Genomic DNA, 20,531 nt, shown 5'->3' with positions numbered 1-20,531 from the left:
TAAAGTTGAGACCCAGTGCCCCAAGTCTCAGTCTCTCTCTGATAGCAAAGGCTGGGAGCTGCCGAAGGCCGCAGCTCCAACTCTGTGCTGATAGCCAGTCTGAGAGAGGGTAGCTGAAACTCAGGAGGAAAGAAAAAAGAGAGAGATAGTCAAAGAACATTCTGTTCTGGCAGCATTATGTCTCTTGTTCTAATTATCCCAGAAGCTTGCCTGGACTCCTGTCCTTCCTATACCCTGGTCATCTGAGCTAAAACATTGCTTTCTATTTCTAAAATAGATGTAACTGGAAGAAAAAAGAATCAGAGAAGGCTTCAGGAGGGTGATACATGAGCTGAGTCTGGAAAGATGAATAGGGGTTACAAAGCAGAGACGTTAGGGAAGGAAACAGCATCTGCAGAAAGTCAGGGGCATTTGTGAAACAACATGGACCCTTCTAGAAAGTAGAAATGCTTAGTGTAATTAAAGCACAGGACGCAAGAGGAAGTCTTATGCATGTCAAGTACTCAGCGCCTAGAAAACCCTCAATAATAATAACAAGAACAATTATTATTTTTCTGTGGGTGAATGGAGGAAGAGTGAGACACATGTCAAAGTCAGAATATAAAAGACCCAGATTGCCCTTCTAAGGAGTTTGGATCTTATTCTGAAAGGTTCTAGGGAAACTTGTGGTTTCTAGATGCATCCCTGTGACTGTAGGAGAAAGACAACTTAAGAGTTGAAGCAGAAGGAGGGTGGGAGCTGTTGTTCCACTTGAGACAGAAGTGAGGAAGGGTCGATCAAGGCAGTCACCGTGAAAGGCATCCAAGCAGGCAACAGTTAGATGGTAAGGGTACATTGGTGTACTGTGTAGGAAAGCTGACATTGCAAAGGAAGAGTTGTGTTTCATCAGTGAAACAGAAATGTGTGTCATGCTGCTAACTGATGCAAACCCAGGCCATGTTTTCCACTTCCTAGACGACTCAGCTGTTTGGCATGGTAGGGAAGGGGTGGGGGTGGGGGTGGGGATAAGGCAAGAGCCATTACAGGTGAACTCTGACACAGCGCCCCTCCCCCACCCTCTTCACATGACTCAGAAGAGAAAAAGAAAATCACAGAGACAGGCTCCAAGTTGCTTAAATAAATATGCATGTCTAGGTGTTCTCATAAAACATACATGAAAGCAACCAAGGGCAGTGTTTCCTGTGTAATCAAAAGGATTTGGCAACTACAGCTGGAATGATACAGTATCAAAGCAGAAGGGGAAATGTGATGTTGAATTTGACAGGCGGCAAGATCATCCCTGAGTACAATGAGAAACTGCTGACCTAGACTGCAGTTTCTAAAAGGCCTCCCGCAGGCTAAAGGAAGGAGGAGACCAGAGAGCGAAGCTCCCTATTCTGTGATGGAACGGGCCGTGGCTGCAAGTGTCCAGTCTTTACACCCTTCCACATGGGCACGAGAGGAGGAGGGTGTGGAAATCTTGGCCCCCATCATGTCCACAACTGTCCTAAGAAAGACAGCCTGTAGCCACCTCTGTCTTAGCCACAATGCATCATATCCCATCTTACGGATGGGGCATAATTTTATCATCCCTCTATTGTTGGCAGCTGGGTTTTAAAAAATTATATGCAAACTTTATGCCAGAGATATTAATAGCTAAGTGTGCTATTGTAGGCAGTAGTCAAAGGCAGCATAGAAAGGTTCTGTTGGAAGCTTAAACCTTTAAATTACACTCTGCCGGTGGTGGCCTGTGCCAAAGGCCTCCCTGGGCAGAGGATCGTGGAGTCAGAGAGTGTGGGGAATATGTCCCACAGGACTGAATAACTAGCCTTGATTCACAGGCTCCTAATATTTGTGGGCTCAGAGGGCAGACTATCAATCACATGTGACAGGATGCCAGTAAACCGTGAGTAAAATATCTCTAATTGCTGTAAGGGAGGAAGGCGAACTGAGCAAAGTGTTTATTGTGCATTAAGGATTCTAGGGCAGTGTGGCCTCCTTCCTCCAGTGCCCACTCTGGGCAGTGTGTGAGAGCCCAGTGAGGATGACCAGCAAGAAATCTGCATGTAACAGACCAGGCTCTTCAGTCTCTTCTGATTTTTATGTGGCCTTACCCAACAGTAAAAACCATCTTTCCCAAATAATTTTTTAAAAGATTTTATTTAATTTGAGAGAGAGAGAGCATGAGGGGGGCGTGGGGGAAGGGGCAGAGGGAGAGGGAGAAGCAGACTCTGCTGAGCGGGGAGTCCGACTCAGGGCTGGATCCCAGGACCCTAGAGTCATGACCTGAGCTGAAGGCAGACGCCTAACCGACTGAGCCACCCAGGCTCCCCCCAAGTAATTTTTTAAAAAGAATTTTTCTTAGAGCGGATTTAAGTTCACAGAGAAATTAAGAGAAAGGTAAATAGATTTTCCCATATACCTCCTGCCCCCACAGATGCACATTCTCCCCCATTATCCACGTCCCCACCAGAGGGACACCTCTGTTACAGCTGATGAACCTACGTGGACACATCATAATTTCCCAGAGCCCATGGTTTATATTATGGTTCTCTCTTGGTGTTGTACATTCTATGGGTTTGGACATTATAATACCATACAGAGTATTTTCATTGCCCTAAAAATCCTCTGAGTTCTATCTGTTCATCCCTCCCTTTTCCCTTTTACCCAAGTATTTTTGTTTTCATTATATTGATGTCTTTGAAAAATATTGCAAACAACTTTCTGCGTGAGGAAAGGGAAAGATAAGATAGGATATGCACAGTGGGACTGCCTCTTTCATCTATAGACCTTAGAAGGGCGTTTCTCTGCCCACACTGGCCTATGCAAAGGCCTCCCCAGGCAGAAGGCCGTGGAGTCAGAGAATGCTGGGACTATTTCCCATAGGACTGAATAATTTGAATTTTGCATACAATTAAAACCTCTAACTCATGAGTACTGTGAACACGGAGTCGTAATTTCACATATTCCATCCTGTTCTCTCCAAAAGTGTGTTGCCTGAATCCATTGGCTCCATAGCTTACTAGTACTCTAAACTTGGGCATAATATTTAACTTCTCTGGGCCTTGATTTCTTCATCTGGAAAATTGGGATTAAAATAGGAGCAAGGGCATAGAATTGTGAAGAGTTTAGAACAGCACTGGGACACAGAAGTCCTCAGTGAATGCTAGCTGCTATTATTGCTGTTATTATTGTTTGTTATCTTTTTTTATTAAACCATCCGGAATGCTACAGAATTTGCTGATTATTATTCACAGACAAGAAATGGGCAGTCACATTATGCTTTTCTCACTGGCCGTATAGCACACAGCAATTCCTTGGAGGGCTCCATGACCATTACTTAGCACTACAGATATACAAGAAACGATAATCCGATAAACACTTGTACACCCAGGAAGTCTCTGGTGCTGCTTTCACCTGTATCCTCAAAGCATATTCTGCTAAACTGTGAAGGGAATTCATCATTTGCAGGATGATCCCATTTATTCCCCCTTAACACACCACGAACTCCTAAATATCGTATTGTTTCTATTATTGAAGCCTTTCTAAGGAGAGTATCAGCGATGTGCTGATAAATTTAACAACGGACTCTCTGGACCCCCCCCCCCAAAAAAAAAGCCCTGGTTTGTAGCATGTAAATACTCCTACTGCTCAAGAGCAATTTCAAGCTAGCAATGTGATGTCATTGGGAAGAGGTGAGCAATAGTACACTGTTACATAGTATGTTCCCTAGACAGATACAGTGGACACGAATAACCTCAAGAGTGTTGATAATTGTAAAACAGGATACAATAATTAAGAAATTATTATTTTTTCAAATCATCAGATGTTTCAGTTACCTATTGCTGTGTAAAAAATCACCTCAGAATGTATCGGCTTAAAACAAAAATCAGTTCCTAAATTCCACAGTTCTTTGAGCTGCTCCACGGGTTATAGCCATGGTCACTCATGGCTGCATTCAGCTGAAGCTCACTGGGGCTGAAACATCCAAGATGGCTTCTCATCTACCAGTGCCTCTGCCCACGGGGCCTCTCGTCATTTGGCAGTCTAGCTGGAGTGTCTTTACGTGGCACTGGGTTCTAAGACAGGAATGCTCCAGTAGGACAAGCCTGCATGTATAAGGGTTTAACCAGCCTCTGTTTGCATCATCGTGGCTGCTAATGTCCCATTGGCCGAAACAAGTCACATGGGCTGGTCTAGCCTCGATGTGGGAGGGAACTACACACCTGCATGATCCCAAGAGGTGTGTTTTGTTAGAGATTCCTAATGTGATGGTTGACCACAGATGACATCAGGAAATCCCAGAGGCACATTCAGTGGGAGTACATATAGGAATAAGTCATCCTTTGAAGGAGGTTGGGAGGGTTGTCCTACTCTGTGTGTGTGTGTGTGTGTGTGTGTGCACGTGCACGCGTGTGTGTGTGTGTGTGTGTGTATCTTGGGGAGGTAAGGGGAGCTGCAAAAGAAGGAGGAGGAGTGACTGTTCATAGCAGCATTGTACACAATAGCTAAATCGTGGAAGGAGCCGAGATGCCCTTCAACAGATGACTGGATTAAGAAGTTGTGGTCCATATATACAATGGAATATTACTCAGCTATCAGAAAGAACGAATTCTCAACATTTGCTGCAACATGGATGGCACTGGAGGAGATAATGCTAAGTGAAATAAGTCAAGCAGAGAAAGACAACTATCATACGATTTCTCTCATCTATGGAACATAAGAACTAGGATGATCGGTAGGGGAAGAAAGAGATAAAGAAAGGGGGGGTAATCAGAAGGGGGAATGAAACATAAGAGACTATGGACTATGAGAAACAAACTGAGGGCCTCAGAGGGGAGGGGGGTGGGGGAATGGGATAGACCGGTGATGGGTAGTAAGGAGGGCACGTATTGCATGGTGCACTGGGTGTTATATGCAACTAATGAATCATCGAACTTTACATCGGAAACCGGGGATGTACTGTATGGTGACTAACATAATATAATTAAAAAATCATTAAAAAAAAAAAGAAGGAGGAGGAGGAGTGGACAAACATCGTATGTAACTCAGTGATTCTTAACCAAGAGTGACTGCCCCCAGACCCCGGAGGACATTTGGCCATGTCTGCAGACATTTTTGACTGTCATAACTGAGAAGGCGGGTGCTACTGTCACGTGGTGCTAAGGGTGCCGCTTATCATCCTACCATGCACGGGGAAACCCCTCACCAACAAACAACTGTTGGACCCAAAGCGTCAACAGTGCTGGGGCTGTGAAACCCTGTGTGCAACCTAACACACACACACAAATTTGGCTGGTGAGCGTGTACTCTCTCTTGCCAACACATTTTTTCCTACTGCCTTTGACAGCACGTACAAGATATAAAACGCGTTCGGAGCTCTGTAAGTGCATGTTCAGTCTACTTGGATTGGCTTCAGACAAACGAGACAGATGTAGCTTATTTGGCTCCAGTGCCTTGCCAGTCAAGCATATGCATGTTTGCACATTACATCTGCGGCGGCAGCAGACACGTCCTGTGACTGAAGGAGCTTGCACATCCAACTTTCCCTGAAACATCTTGAATTACTTTTCCTCCAAGTCTTCCAGCTCTCAGGTGCCTCATCTCTCTTTGCTTTCTCAGGTAAGCCATTCTGTTCCATTCCTCATTGTACTAAGACTACATTTGCCCTCTCTCTGCAAAGGAGATCCTCATTTGTTGTTCAGTAAATATCAGTGGAGTTCCTACGTGGGCAAGGGCTGTTCTGGGTGCTGAGGAATGGCAGTGAACAAGACAAAATTGCCCTTGCCTGGAATTTACATTCTGGTTGGGAAGACAGACAACTGAGAAAATAAATAAATTATATCATGTCAGGCAATGAAAAGTGAAGAATTTTTTTAAAGATTTTATTTATTTATTAGAGAGAGAGAGAAAACATGGGGGAGACGGAGAGGGAGAAGCAGACTCCCCGTTGAACAGGGAGCCCGACATAAGGCTCGATCCCAGGCTCATCCCAGGCTCATCCCGGGCTCAATCCCAGACTCGATTCCAGGCTCATCCCAGGCTCATCCCAGGCTCGATCCCAGGCTTGATCCCAGGCTTGATCCCAGGACCCCGGGATCATGACCTGAGCCAAAGGCAGATGCTCAACTGACTGAGCCACCCAGACGCCCCAAAAGTGAAGACACATTTAAGTAGAGTAAAGGGATGAGCAGGAGGAGTGGGCTGATACCTGGGTTAAGGTGTCCAAGAAGGGCATAGCTGGCAGGTATTATGTGAGCAGAGAACTGGGCACCACCCAGGAAGGAGACACAAAGACAGGTTTTCAACAGTGTCCTCGTTGCACAGTGTAAGACATTGCTATTGGCTTCCCAGGGTTGCTGTAATGAAGTATTGCAAACTGGGTGGCTTAAAAGAGTGAAATTTATTCCCTCACAGTTCCAGGGTCTAGAAGTCTGAAAGCAAAGTATTGGCAGGATTGGTTCTTTCCAGAGGCTTTGAGGGAGAGTCTGGTCCATGCTTCTCTCCTAGCTCCTGGTCCTGGTGGGCAATCCTCGGCTTACAGATGTGCCACTCCAATCTCTGCCCTTGTCTTCTCATGGCCTTCTCTCCCTACATTTTCTCTTTTTATAAGTATATCAAGTCATTGCTAATCCAACGGACTGGCTCACCCTCATCAGGTATGACCTCATTTAGACATAGTAAATCTGCAAATTCTATTTTCAGATAACATCACATTCACAGGTACCAAGGTTTAGGATTTTAGTATATTTATTTGGGGAACACATTTCAGCTTCTAACATGATTGTTTGGGGTTATCACAATGACTAAGGGTACAACAGGAATTTAGGAAAGGGGTCAGGGATGTTAGGCAGACATCCTACAATGTATAAAATGGTTCTGCATCCTTTTGAGCATTTCCAACATATTCCTGTAAGTGAAAACCCTGTTTGTAATATAGGAACTAGAACCTGATTCTGTTTTACATGGAAACATAAAGAATATTTACAGGGATTTAATATACTCTCAATTGTCCTGAAATGCAGCTACTGGACTCATTGAGACAAGATTGTACTTGTTCTTTTTTTGCTTTGTTTCATTTTTAAAATTTAAATATATTTGACATATACCATTGTGTAAATTTAAGATGTATATACTTACTGGGGCGCCTGGGTAGCGCAGTCGTTAAAGCGTCTGCCTTCGGCTCAGGGCGTGATCCTGGTGATCCGGGATCGAGTCCCACATCAGGCTCTTCCGCTATGAGCCTGCTTCTTCCTCTCCCACTCCCGCTGCTGTGTTCCCTCTCTCGCTGGCTGTCTCTCTGTCACATAAATAAATAAAATCTTTAAAAAAAAAAATCAAAAGATGTATATACTTACTGTTTCTAATGTATATGTGTGTATTATTTCCTCTCTCTTACATAAAAAATGGCATATTATATATAAACTATTTGGAGCTTCTATTTTTTTTACTTACTAAGGTATCCTGGAGATCACTCCATATGCATTCATTGAGATTTTCCTTATTCTTTCAAATTATTCTAATGTGTGAATGTACCATAGTCTGCAACCTATCTCCGATGTATGAGCACTTGGGTCCTTTCCAATATGTTGCAGTTACAATAACACAATAAATAACCTTGTATCTGACTTTTGTGCAATTTTTTTGGTACTCTTCCAAGTTTATGTTCAGGATAAGTTACTAAAATTGCCATTGTTAGGTTAAAGGGTAAATGTATATGTTGTTTCTATTCTTGAGGGATTATACTATTTTTTTGATGATCTGCTGGGTGACAAATAGCATCTCAGTATGGTTTTAAGTTGCATTTCTCTTATTATGGGAAAAGTTGAATATCTTTTAAAATGCTTCAGGGTAATCTATTTTTGGGGGAATTATCTGTGCATTTTGTCCATTTTTCTATTGGATTTTTGGTCTGTTTTCCTCTCATTTTTTAAAAAGATTTTATTTTTAAGTAATCTTTATACCCAACTTGGGGCTTGACCTCACGACCCCAAAATCAAGAGTCTCATGCCTTACCAGCTGAGCCAGCCAGGCACTTCACCCTCATTTTTTTTTTTGAAACAAGTTCTTCATATATTTGGGGATATTAGTCTTTTATCTGTAATAAATCTTGAAAATATTTTCTCCCACTTTGTCATTTAGCTTTTGACTTGGTGACTTTTTTGTCATGCATATTTTTACATAGTTCAATCTGTTCAGTCTATTATTTATTACATACGAATTTTGATGTCCTTTCTTTATTCAGAACTTTCCCAGCAGTTGTTCACCATTATGCATAATCACGTAACCAATGCTGGACTATGGTGGTGTTTGAGTTACAAATACAACACGTGGGTATCTGTCTGCATTTGTAGCTCTTTGCTCACATTACTAAGTCTCACTGCAAGCACCAGACGATTGCATTACATCTGCTCATGTAGTTGTGCCTGAGCGTTTATATATTAAAATGCATATTATAGTATAAATTAATTTCCTTTAATTATCATCTGTATGACAATTAGGCATTACAGTGATTTTATTGAAACTATAATTCATGATCTATGGTTTTCATTTTGGGAGCAAATATTTGTTTTAAAAGAGGGCATTTGGTCCGATAGGGTTGAGCACCACTCCTCTGGGGGAAGCATGTTTCCAGTTCAGGGTCTAGCAAATTTGTGTGCCGCCTTGGCTTTTCCGGTGCAGGGAACTCAATGAGGCTGAGACGCTGTAACAAGGCGGAAAGTGGGAGGAATGAGTCACCGAAGTAGCCAGGATTCAGATCATCTAGGACCTTGAAGGTCATGGTAAGAACTTTCCATCACACTTTGAATAAAATTCGATGGAGCTTTGAGCAAGGGAGTGACAGGAGCTGATTTAGGCTCCTGTGTGAGAATGCAGAGGGCACACTGGGAGCTGGGATATAGAGGAAGTGGGAGAAGCATAAACCTAGGCCAGGGGATACTGATGGGAAGTGGGGGAGGGGGTCAGAGACAATTTCTAAAATGAATAATTCATCCCTTCAACAAGTCTTTCCTGAACACCTGCTATGTATTAGGCACAGTTGTAGGCACTGGGGATACAGAAGTGAACAAAGTTCTTATCCCTGTGGAACTCACAGCTAGAAGTCACAACCTGAGAACTTCTTCAAGCTCTTTGGTGGAAGCAATCAATACTTGTTAGTGTATGTGGAACATAATTCATTGATGCTGTAAAACTATATATAGTCATAAGATTCTGGCAGGCCATTCCCTTGAGGCATCTGGAATATTTTCAGATGGAAAGAAAAGGGAAGCGGAGGGAGGGCTTTGGCTGGAGTAGGAGGGAGGGCAGGTAGGGCTGGACTGACATTTCAAAGCTGACCCTAAATCAAAAAAATGAAGGTACCTGTCCTTATTTTTAATTCAAAATCAGAAACAATGCACAAACTTAAACACAAAGAAAACAAAGTTTATTCTAGGTTATCTGAGTGGAAAATTCTAGATAAGTTCACAAGCCTCTGCTTTGCTGGTGTTCTAAAACTGTTCACGGTTTACCAGTGGATGGTGAGGAGCGGTGATCATCTGGTCTGTGGATGGACTGAAAGCCAGATTCGATCCCTACATGGAAATAGAAACTTGACTGGGTGCTTAGCAGGAGGTGAGGGGGACTTGTCCGTCCACTCAATGCAGATTGCTCTGAACTGGAAGGAGATTCAAGGGCTTTCAACTGTGAGCTGAGGGCTCTATGCAGAGGGGCTCTAGAAAGGATGAAACCCCCAGGACACCCCACCAACATATTTCATCAATCCTTAACAGTTGGCTAACGACTGGATTTCGATCCAATTTCAGGCCTTTGTGAAAAGCAATGTGTCTATATGAAGTCAGTGGACAGACCTAGGTTTTGTTGGGCCTGAAGCTTATACAGTCTGGGGGAGGCGGAGCTCTTTAAAAAAAAGGATATAAAATTATGAATAGAAAGTTAGACAAGAGCCTTGGAAGAGCCCATATAAGTGAAGGCCCCTGTGGCCCAAATTTGATAAGCTTCACAATCACGATGTCTCTGGGAGTAACAGTCGTAAAAATGCTCACATCCTTTCATCTCAGAACCCCACTCCTGGAAATTTGTTCAATAGAATCATTGAGAGGCAGTGTGGTAGAGTTCTGTCAAGAGCAGAATAAGGGGATGCCTGGCTGACTCAGTTGGTAGAGCATGTGACTCTTGATCTCGGGGTTGTGAGTTTGAGCCCCACGTTGGGTGTAGAGATTACTTAAAAATAAAATCTTAAAAAAAATCAGAATAAAATGCAAGGTCCTTTCAATAACCTATAAGGTCCTACATGATTCTAAGTACCTCCCCTTCCCTACTCTCTCTGACCCTTCTCCCCGACTTTCTCCACTCAGCCACGTTGACCTTCATGCTGTGAGGCCTCCCTGCCAGCCAGGCACGCTTCCCCTCGGGGCCTTTGCCAGTCCCACTACCTGAATGGCTCTTCCCCGGGTATCCCCATTTCTTGCTCCTTACCTCCTTGAGATCTTTACTCAAGTATCCCTTGAGATCAAAGTGAGGCCTTCCCGGACCAACCCAAATCTACTTTGCTCCATTTTTTCCCCTGGTACTTATCAAGAGTTCATCCAGTAAACCTCTTACCTTCACCCTTTGCAATTGTCTTCCTGCCTCCTCTAGAATGTAAGCTCTCAGAGGGCAGAGATATTCATCAGTGTGGTTCACTACTGTATCCATAATGCCTGGAAGAGTACCTGGTGATGTGGAAATTTTGGGGTTTGAAGTGAACAGTTAAGAAAGAATTCTTGAGGTGCCTTTGATGCAAAAAGGATGGTTTTATTAAAGCACAGGGACAGGACCCGTGGGCAGAAAATGCTGCATTGGGGTTGTAAGGAATGACTGATTATATACTTTCAAGTTGGCAGGAGGTTAGGGATAGTGTAAGTTTCTAAGGAATTTGGAAGCAAGGTTTCCAGGACCTGGAGGGGTTAGCTGTTGTTAGGAAAAGGTCATTTACTACCGTCTAGTAAAACCTTAGTCATGAGACCCTTGAGATGTATATCAGCAGGCCATATGCTTGAAGGATGATTGCTAACACATATCTTGGGGGGCAGAGATAAAGGAAATTCCCAGAGGAATTTTTATATGTTAAAGGATCCTGGAGGTTGGGCTAATGTTAAGCTAAGGCTGCCTTTTGCCCTCAGCAAAGTATTGACATCGAGGCAGCTGAGTTCCTAGAGGAAAGTCAGTCTGCTTGTCAAGGACTTATCAATGGGCTGTAAGTTGTAAGGAAATTTAGTTTTTTTCTTGTGCCTTTGTTTGCCATATCACCGTACCTAACACGTTGCTGTGAGCTGATTGTGTCTCCCCAAATTCTCCCCACAATGTTGAAATCCTAATGCCCAATGTAATGGTATCAGGATGAGGGGATTTGGGGAGGCTCTACCCTAATGAATGAAGTTAATGCTCTAATAAGAGAGACTGAAAGAGTTCTCTTGTCCTTTCTACTGTGTGCGGAGTAGAGGACCCTCACCAGAACCTGACCATGCTGGTGCCCTGATTTTGAACTGCCAACCTCCAGAACTGTGAGGAATAAATTTCTGTTGTTTGTAAACCATGCAGGCTAGAGCACTCTGTTAGATGGCTGAATTAAAGTGTACCACCTTGGGCTCTAGATGGACCTGGTGTTAAGTCTTTGTACTTGCTAGCAAGTGGCAAGTTACTTCACTTTTCTGAGGCTGTTTCTTCAGTTATAAATAAAAGTAAAAGTACCTCAAAGGGTTGAAGTGTTTTTTTTTTTTAAGATTTTACTTATTTATTTTAGAGAGAGAGAGAGAGCAAGAGCAGGAGGGGCAGAAGGAATGGGAGAGAAAGAGAATCTCGAGCAGACTCCATGCTGAGTGGATAGCCTGACGCAGGGTTTGATCCCATGACCCTGAGATCATGACCTGAGCTGAAACCAAGGGTCAGATGCTTAAACAACCGTGCCACCCAGGCTCCCTGGGTTGAAGTGTTCTTGTGAAGACTTATTAAGACCATACCCATAAAGTGTCAAATTATTAGTACTCAACACATTATTAGTAAAAAGAAAAAGAAGCTAGCTATCAGTATACAAAAAACATATACATGAAGATGTTCAAGCTGTATTTAGTATTGTAAAACAGGCGTCAGAAATAGGACAACGGTCAAAGGATTATGCTAGACCACGAATAGAATATTATTTAGTCATTAGAATGATAATTATGAATATGAAAGGGATTATTTTTTCCCGAATACTTCCTGCATAAACTCTGGTCCAGCCAGCCTGGTTTACTCGTCTACGAAACATTGAGTAACTCCCACATGCTGGTCCTTTGTGTTAGTTACTAGAGTAAAACTAGTACGTATGAGATGTTTTGGAGTTTATAAAGAGCTTTTACATTTGTCACTGTCAAAGTTGGACTCAGGCCAGATAGACCTGGATTGGAATCCCCACTTACAGTTATGTGACCTTGGATGAGTTAGCTGATGTCTGTTCCTCAGTGTCTGTAACAATAATAATGATTCTGTACCTACCTGTGGGGGTTAGTGTGCCCGTGAAGGGAGACGATGCATGGAAACTTCAAGCCTGAAGCTTGGTAAACGGCAGGCTCTCAATTCAAACAGACAAACAATAAACGACCTCCATGTAGCGGCAAATGATTTTATTATTATTATTAGGGACTTGCCCATGGTCATACACAATCAGTGAAGGTCACACAATCAGCAAAGGACAGCCACAGAACTGATACCCAGATTCATTCCTTTATGGTATATAGAAGGCTGACTAGTCCACACACACACACACACACACACACGCACACACACACACGCTCATTAAAATAACAAATGCGAAATGCTTTATAGGGTGTTTGGTAACTGCCTTTTCCCCCAACCCAGTGTGCCAAAATCATTAAAACTTCCCAGACTTATGACTAAAAATATAGGACTGGTTCTGCCAGGCGTGACAGAGATAAATTATTATTCTTGCCATAGCTTCACCTGCAAGATGGGGCTAATGAAATTGGCTCCTCGTTAATGTAAGGAATAATTACATCTCTGCAATGTGCTTTGAATTTCTTAAAGATGCCACTTATGTGGCAAGCATCCATTAGGATGGTGTTCTTGTGTGACTGTTGTGACAGAAGATATTTGAGTCATCAGCCCCCTGTCTGTCAGCATCACTCAGCAGTGCCAAGCTTCAGAGCTAGGCAATATTGTGCTCTTAATTGTTGGCCTCCCTCCAGTATTTTTTAAAGTCCTTTTTTTTTTTTTTAAGAGAAACAATTGGAAATATACTTCAATACAGCAGGAAAGACGTAGTTAAGGTCATCTTTTCTACCTCAATCCTTCTAAAGTTTTTGACATTGAACCTGTTCCTTTCTGAACAAGCCTCCTTTCTATGTATTTTGAAAATTAAGTTGGGACAAAATTTAAAAGGTATAAAAGAATATGCAATAAAATATTTCCCTCCTACTCCTGTCTCCCAGCCTTTTGAGTTTCCCTTCCCAGAGGTAACCGTTGTTCCAAGCAAATACTGTGTGTATATTTGTGTGTATGCCTTCTGTACAATACAACTGTGTAATGGCATAGTGTGCACATTGTACTATAACTCTTGTGTCCCTATTGCTATGTTATTAGAGACCACTCCATTTTGGGGTGTAGAAGTTATTGTTTTCCAATAAAGGTTGATAGTATTTGACCATATGGATAAACCATAGTTCAATCAGTTTCTCATTGATGGTTAATCAGCTATTTGCAACTCGTGCTATTTCAAAAAGTGTGGCAATGATTCTCCTTGTGCACTTAAAAAAAAGTTGGGAGTCAATCTAAAGCTTAAATTCCTAGAAATGCGTTTCAGTATTGCCAAATTGCTTGCCAGAGAGGCTGTACCAACGTATAGTCTCATCAATAATTCATGAGAGCGCCTATTTCCCCCACACTTCCACAATTTTTCCTAGAACTTAGCCTAATCGCTACCTGCAAGTTTTTAAATGATGACTTGTGTTAATGACAGTAACACAGAGACTTCCTTACAAGCTAAGCAATTAAATTCTAGAGCAAGCTGTTTGGGAGCATTGGGGAAGTCCAATATTTAATATAGCTAAGAATACACCACCTTTTTATTGCCCAGAATAGTTTATCACAATATATTATGATTTTATAGAGAGAAAAATCCTGAATGTCCATCTAGTCTGATGGTTCTCAAAGGATGGTCTGCAGATAATTTGGATCAGAATCACATGGTGGGAGGGGATAGGGTTTTGAAAATGGAGATTTCTATTTCTAAAAGTGATATGCTTTCATTGTAAAACATTTCGAAAAGAGAAGCAAAAAGAGAATAGTAATAATGTTGATGTTCCTTTAAGGCCTAGACATGAATTTATCTCATTTGAATCTTCATAACAATCCTGTGAATGCAGTACTATTATTCTCCCCCTCCCATTTTACAGATGAAGAAACTGAGGCACAGTGAGATTGTCATTTTTACATGATATTGCTAATAAGTGGTAAAGCCACAACTTTAACTTTAGTGTTTCTAAAGCCTGAAGTTGAATTCCAGAGCATGCACTCTCTGAATTCTAGAGCACAACCTAGAAATAAATACTGTAAAATGGAGTGTGTGTTGTTTTGTTCTTGGTGGATTTTTTTTCATCTGTAATAATGATTTCATCAGAGAAAACTTCCTTAGCTTTCCACCTAAGCTAGATAACACATTTTCTCTTATTGTACCTTGGATACAATGGGTAGTGGGTATGAGAAGATAGGGAGATGCAGAGAATGAATCTCAGGCAATATCTTCAAATATTATGTTATTTATACAACGCTCTAGCTTTTGTTGTATATCAAAATTACCATGTAAGGTTTCACTACTTCATATTCCCACCAGCTTTGTATGAATGAGGAGTTTCTTCACATATTCACTACGCTTGATATCCATTAGGTCTCCAAATGTTACATGTTATCAGACTGTGGAATATTTAGCGTCCTTTTATTCTGTAAAAACTGTTTTTTGATAATAAACATCAGGGATGTTGCGCTGAGAAATGTTCTCTAAAATAATACATTGTTGGACACACTTTGCTGTTGGAAATTTTACTGGTGTACATGGAAAATCCCATTCTCCCCGACAGATCTGAGTTATATATATGGTTCATTCTGACACAGGATTTTCAATCTAGGTGCAAAGCTTTAGATAAGGAGTTTTCACACCCAACAGTCCACATTTATCCTGAATTTGAGATTTCAAAGGAAAGAGGACCCTGGGTCTGTTTCTCAGCTGAGGCCTAGGCTTGATGTTAACACTTTTACACACAGCACTGCTTTGCTTTGAGCCCATCAAAACACTGCTTCATTTAAATTTTATCAAGAATTTTACTTCACCCACTCTTTTGATTTTTGAGATGGTACAGGTTCCTTTGCAGTGCAGTGTCCCTTGCTGTAGCGAGTAAATAAAGCTAACTCTGGACTACAGGTGTGTTCCTAGTGGTCTTTACTGGATGGCTTAATCATTTTTTTTAAGCATAATCAAACTTAAACTGCAGGACCTACATCTGAAGACAACAGGAAAAGTTCCATCTCTCTATCTTTTTACAGATTCTTTTAAGAGCAAGATGGATTCTCATCTCCTTGTAATTTAAAACCTACTTGATAGTTAAGATCATTTCTACTTTCAGTCCCTCCAACATTCCAAGCTGGTTGGAGTGGATGTTTTCTCGACGTGGAAAACTCCCCAGTTCTTTGCCTGGGGGGTGGGGGGGGGCGGTAGGGGGGTGGTTCAGCTCAAACACGACCTCATCCAAGAAGTTCTCCCTGACCATTCTCATCTAAAGTAGCCATCTTTCCCACACTCCCCTACCCCCACCCCATCACTCTACCGCATCATCCTATTTTATATTTATTTTTTCCACTCTCCGAAATTACCTAATTCACATTTAGTAGTTGTCTATCCCCATTAGAATCTAATCTCCAGGAGAGAAGGTACCACGACAGCTCTGATAGTCGCAGGATCCCCGGTGTCTAGAACCTTACCTCACACCTAATATGCCCTCAACAAACATTTACAGACTGCAAGAACAAATGAGGAACTATGTACTTTATTTTCCTCATTCCTTTTTAAACACCTTCCGAGAAGACCCACCTGGATTACAAATCCGGCTTGAACTATGTAGCAGGCGTTCAGCCTCGCCATTGGCGGGAGTATTTACCGTTGCCCCTGGCAACCACTGTTTCCCACCAGTCGTGTCTTCGCCCCGTCTGGCCCCGCCCCTTACCGCTCCGCCCCCGGACTGCCGAGCTTCAGCCCCGTGGCAAAATCTGTGCTTGCCCTTTAAGCGGCGGGACTTCTGGTCAACGTCTTCCGCGGCCGCCGGAAGGGGAAGTTTCGCCTTCGAACTCTCCCTCGTTCGTCCGAATTCGGTGGCGCCACGTCCGCCCATCTCCGCCTTTTTATCCGTGGCTTGGGCGGCTTCCGCCTCGACACCTTCCCCTCGCGGAGCGGGCCGTATCGTGAGGGGTCAGGGGACGGGGAGTCGGGCGGCTGTGCGCATTCTGGCCACTTAAAAGGCGAAAATGTCGGACATCGGGGACTGGTTCAGGAGCATCCCGGCCATCACGCGTTATTGGTTCGCCGCCACTGTCGCGGTGCCCTTGGTCGGCAAACTCGGTCTCATCAGCCCGGCCTATTTCTTCCTCTGGCCCGAAGCCTTCCTCTATCGCTTCCAGGTACTGACCAGCAACGAGGGGAGTGGAGACTGCAGGTCCCAGGAGGCCCGGCGGCGGCAGAGCGTAGACCCGCATGTTGCGGGCGCGCGGTGCCTGGTGGGATTTGTAGTGCGACCGCTCCAGCGGTTTAGGGCGGGTCCTGTGGTCTGGGGGCGGGGTGGAGGCGAAGGGGTTTGGAGCTGGGGCCAGGATGGCTGGAGAAATGGGTTTGGGTTGGTAGGAAGGGACTGATTTCGCCCTTCTAAGATTATGCTTCCCGCCCTCCGCATGCAGACAAGGAGACAGTGGGAAGGTAATTCTGTGATAGTTGTTAATCTTTTGGACACCGGTGATTAGCAGCTTGGGTCCCCCTGGAGCTGGTGCCCTCTGACCTTGCTCTGCCACCCACGTGGGTGCCGTGTGGTTGTCAACTTACTCAACATCCAGTTCTTGTGTTAATGGAGTTTTTTTGTTTTTTTGTTTGTTTTTTTCTTTGTTAGAGTGGTTTGAGGTCAGATGCAAAGAGTCGTTTATCTGCGTTTAACTCAGTCCCTACCTGGTATCTGGCATGTAGTAGTTGAATGTATGAAGGACTGAGTAAAGAGTAAATTGGTCCAGAAATAGAAAGCCTGGTTATTTGGTTAAGCATGAAGGAAACTGTCCAGAGAATTTGTGACAAGAAAGTATTAGTTTCCCAGAGATGATGTTTATTCACTGGATTCTGTGATTTAGCTCTTTAATTAGTGGCAGGTCAGATACTAAGATCAGACATTAATTTGATCACATTAGTTGACATGTGGATAACACTGTCTTGTCTTCCCCCTCTTTACTGGCTGTTCCATAGTCTCTTTTGCTGGTTCCTTATCTTCCTGATCTTTAAATGTTGTGATGTGCCCCAGGGATCAGTTTTAGGACCTTTTCTCTACACTCTCCCCAGCTGTAGGTGATCTCATTTAGCTCCGTGGCGTTAAATACTTTCTATACACTGAAGACTCTCAAATACAAATTTACGTGTTTTCAGTCCAGATCTATCTCCTGATTTCCAACTGGCTGTTTGGAATTACCACTCGTATGACTAATAGGCATCTCAAATTTAAAATGTCCCAAACCGGATACCCTTTTTCCTTTGCCCTAGAAGTATATAGCAATTCCATTATTACAGGAGCTCAAACTAGTAGTCATAGAATCGTCTTTGACTTCTCTTTCTCCCACATCCCACCATTTGCCAGCTAGTTGTTTGCTGTATTTTAGACATATATCCAGAGTATATGTCCCTTTTCATTCTCCATTGCAAGCCATTATCATTCCAGCCCAGTTCTTTTCTGGCTTTTCTCTAGACAGCTGGAGAGTGATCCTTTTAAAACAGAAACCAAGTCCATCAGTCCTCTGCCCCGAACCTTCCAATGTCTTCTCAACTCAGATGGGTAAAATTCAAGTCCTTTCAGTGGCCTGCAAGGCCCCCTACCGCTGCTCTGACTTTCTCTCCCACCACTCTCCACCTTCCTCGCACATTAGGCTCCACAGTGGAATTCTTGTTGTTCCTTCAGCAGCCAACTCACTCTCCTCAGGTCGTTAGCATATGCTGTTTCTCTGAGGAAGATAACCATGATTACTTCCTTACCTTCTTCAAGTCTCTTCCCCAGTGTCACCTTACTGGCAGGGCTTTACGGATTGCCCTGCATAAAATAGTACCCCTCCTTCACTCCTTCTCCCTTATCCTTAATTTTACTTGCTATATATCACCTGTTGGCATCTGTTAGTCGGCTTCCCTTCAGAAAATCGGGCTCCATGAGAGCCAGATCCCTGACTTGTTTACCGCTGTCTTTGTTACCTAGAATAGTGCCTGGCACATAGCAGGTGCTTTCATGTTGGTTGAATGCATGGAAATAATTGGCACTTACTAGTGTTGGGCACTGGACCCACAATAGTGACAAGGACAGAAAGTCCCAGCTCCCGTGAAGAAAGTGAGAGAGAGGTGTGTGATAGAGAGTGACTTAACATTTGATAGAGTGTTCCAGAAAGGCTTCAGAGAAGATATCTGAACTGAAATCTGAATGCTGAGGAGCCAGCTTTGGGAAGATCTGGCTCTCGGGACAACCTTCTGAGAAGAAGAAATAGTAAGTGGAAGGCTGAGAGGCAGGGACTAGAAACAGAGGGAGGACTGGATGGGTAGTCCAGAGTCAGGTATAGGGATGAGGATTGGTAGAAGAAGACAGAAGTAATGAGGGGTGAGTACGATAAAGCAGAGATGGAAAGGTAGCCTAGGCCTGGATCGTACAGGGCTTTGTGGTTTGAACTTTATTTTGAAGACACAAGGAAGGCTTTGGAGCATTTTGAACAGAGGACTGACAAGATTGTTTTGACCGCTCTGTGGGATGGACTTGACATGTGCGATGAGGGAGAGGGAGGAATCACGTTAGAAGGCAAGATTGATGTTTTGGGCTAGGGGGGCCGCGAAGATAGAAGTGGATGGATTTGGTAGTTGAGTGGCCAAGGTTGTTGGTGAATGGATGTGCAGGGGGAATGGCTGACGGCAGCAGCACTCAGAGATGTCACTGTTTCCACAGTGGATGGCGGAGCCCTTCACCAAGATGGGAAATGTTTAGGAAGGCGGAGGTTTGGGGGCGGGGCAAGGCGTGGATAAGGAGTTCTGTGTTGGCCATGTTAAGTCTAGAGATGCTTCTTAGGCATCCAAATGTGGAAGTTAAGTAGGCAGTTGGATATTAGACTATGATTTGAGCCCGCAGCCAGAATTGCACACTGTTTTCTATTTATTTGCTTTGGCATTTATTTGTGACCTAGTGAATGTTGTGCACTTTGGGCCTGGTGAGTACATGTTGGGTCATGTGTGTACATGAGGAGCAGTGGTGGTAAATCCTTTCGGGAGAAGGATCTGGTCAAAACGGACTCTTTGACCCTCCTTGCAAAATCTTGCTCACTTTTGTAGTCAGACGAGTAAAATAAGAAAGCTTATCTAAGAGACTCAGGTAAATACTGACAGCGGTGACTTGATTGTTAGAATCCTCACTCGTGTCCCGGCTCCCGTGCTTCTCCCGTCTTCCTCATGTTGTTGCATTGGGGCTTATCCCAAGACCAGGGAGAAGCTGCTGGAAGCAGGACAGCCTGCTGATTGTCCACGTGGGAAAAGGCCAATGTCTGTATCTTCTTTCCGCTCCTCTGGCTCCTACCCGTTCTGGACAAATTTAGCTTTCAGACCCACCTGGAGGAACTCATTTGCAAACGAAGCAATTGAAGGAAAAACTGCATGTGAGAGGCAGATGTGTGACAAACAGCGTGTGATGTGCTTTCTGCTAGAGGCTCATCTTTTCCTTAGAAGCTGAGTCTTGAACAGCTTAAAAAAAATTGGGGATGATTGATTTAGAATTACGGATTCACGTTGGAAGTAATGAAAGTCACTTCCCCTCCTCATCTTCAGGTCTGGTCTGTGTAGCTTGTTGGTTTGGAACTGCAACATGTAAAATGTTATTTTCTTAGTTTGGGGAGGGGTGTTAAGACGCACTAGGCTGTTGTCCAAAATTCCTAGTCCCTCACATGTAACACTCATCCATCAAGTAGTTCATGATGATGAAATGTCTTGGTATGGGTCCTTGATTAACTAGGAGAGAGACGGCAATTTCCTAGTTTCCGAGATTATGTCTCCCGGGGCTGCTGGTTTCTTTGGACGGAATAAGCTTCGCCCCCTTCCATGTGTATTGTACTCCCGTGTTAGCTTATTCAGCTCCCACAGGCGTCCGATGGGGACAAGTATCACTGCGGTTGGTAGACAGCTGCAGATATGGTTTCTACTTCAGCGAGTCAAAGATAGTTCTGAGCTGTCTCATTCAACTCCTTCGCATAGTATCTACCAA

The 20,531-nt window shown here is 43.5% G+C and overlaps 1 protein-coding gene across 4 annotated transcripts in view; it reads left to right on the top strand.

The window, feature by feature from the left end:
- Window positions 1-16,312: 16,312 nt before the first annotated feature.
- DERL1 (derlin 1) overlaps window positions 16,313-20,531 on the top strand; it is a 34,226-nt gene continuing 30,007 nt past the window's right edge. The window contains exon 1 of one of the 4 annotated variants that reach the window (XM_008689309.2): window positions 16,313-16,683. In XM_008689309.2, the coding sequence (XP_008687531.1) occupies window positions 16,531-16,683 (153 nt within the window). In that variant the 5' untranslated portion in view covers window positions 16,313-16,530. The remainder of the gene's footprint in view (window positions 16,684-20,531) is intronic. The other 3 variants (XM_008689310.2, XR_005833670.1, XM_008689308.2) reach the window with 3 other exon arrangements.

The sequence above is a fragment of the Ursus maritimus genome, unplaced genomic scaffold (genome assembly GCF_017311325.1).
Source record: "Ursus maritimus isolate PB19 unplaced genomic scaffold, ASM1731132v1 scaffold_9, whole genome shotgun sequence".
In the NCBI taxonomy this organism is placed as follows: Eukaryota; Metazoa; Chordata; class Mammalia; order Carnivora; family Ursidae; genus Ursus; species Ursus maritimus.
This window is presented reverse-complemented; position numbering and strand designations above follow the sequence as displayed.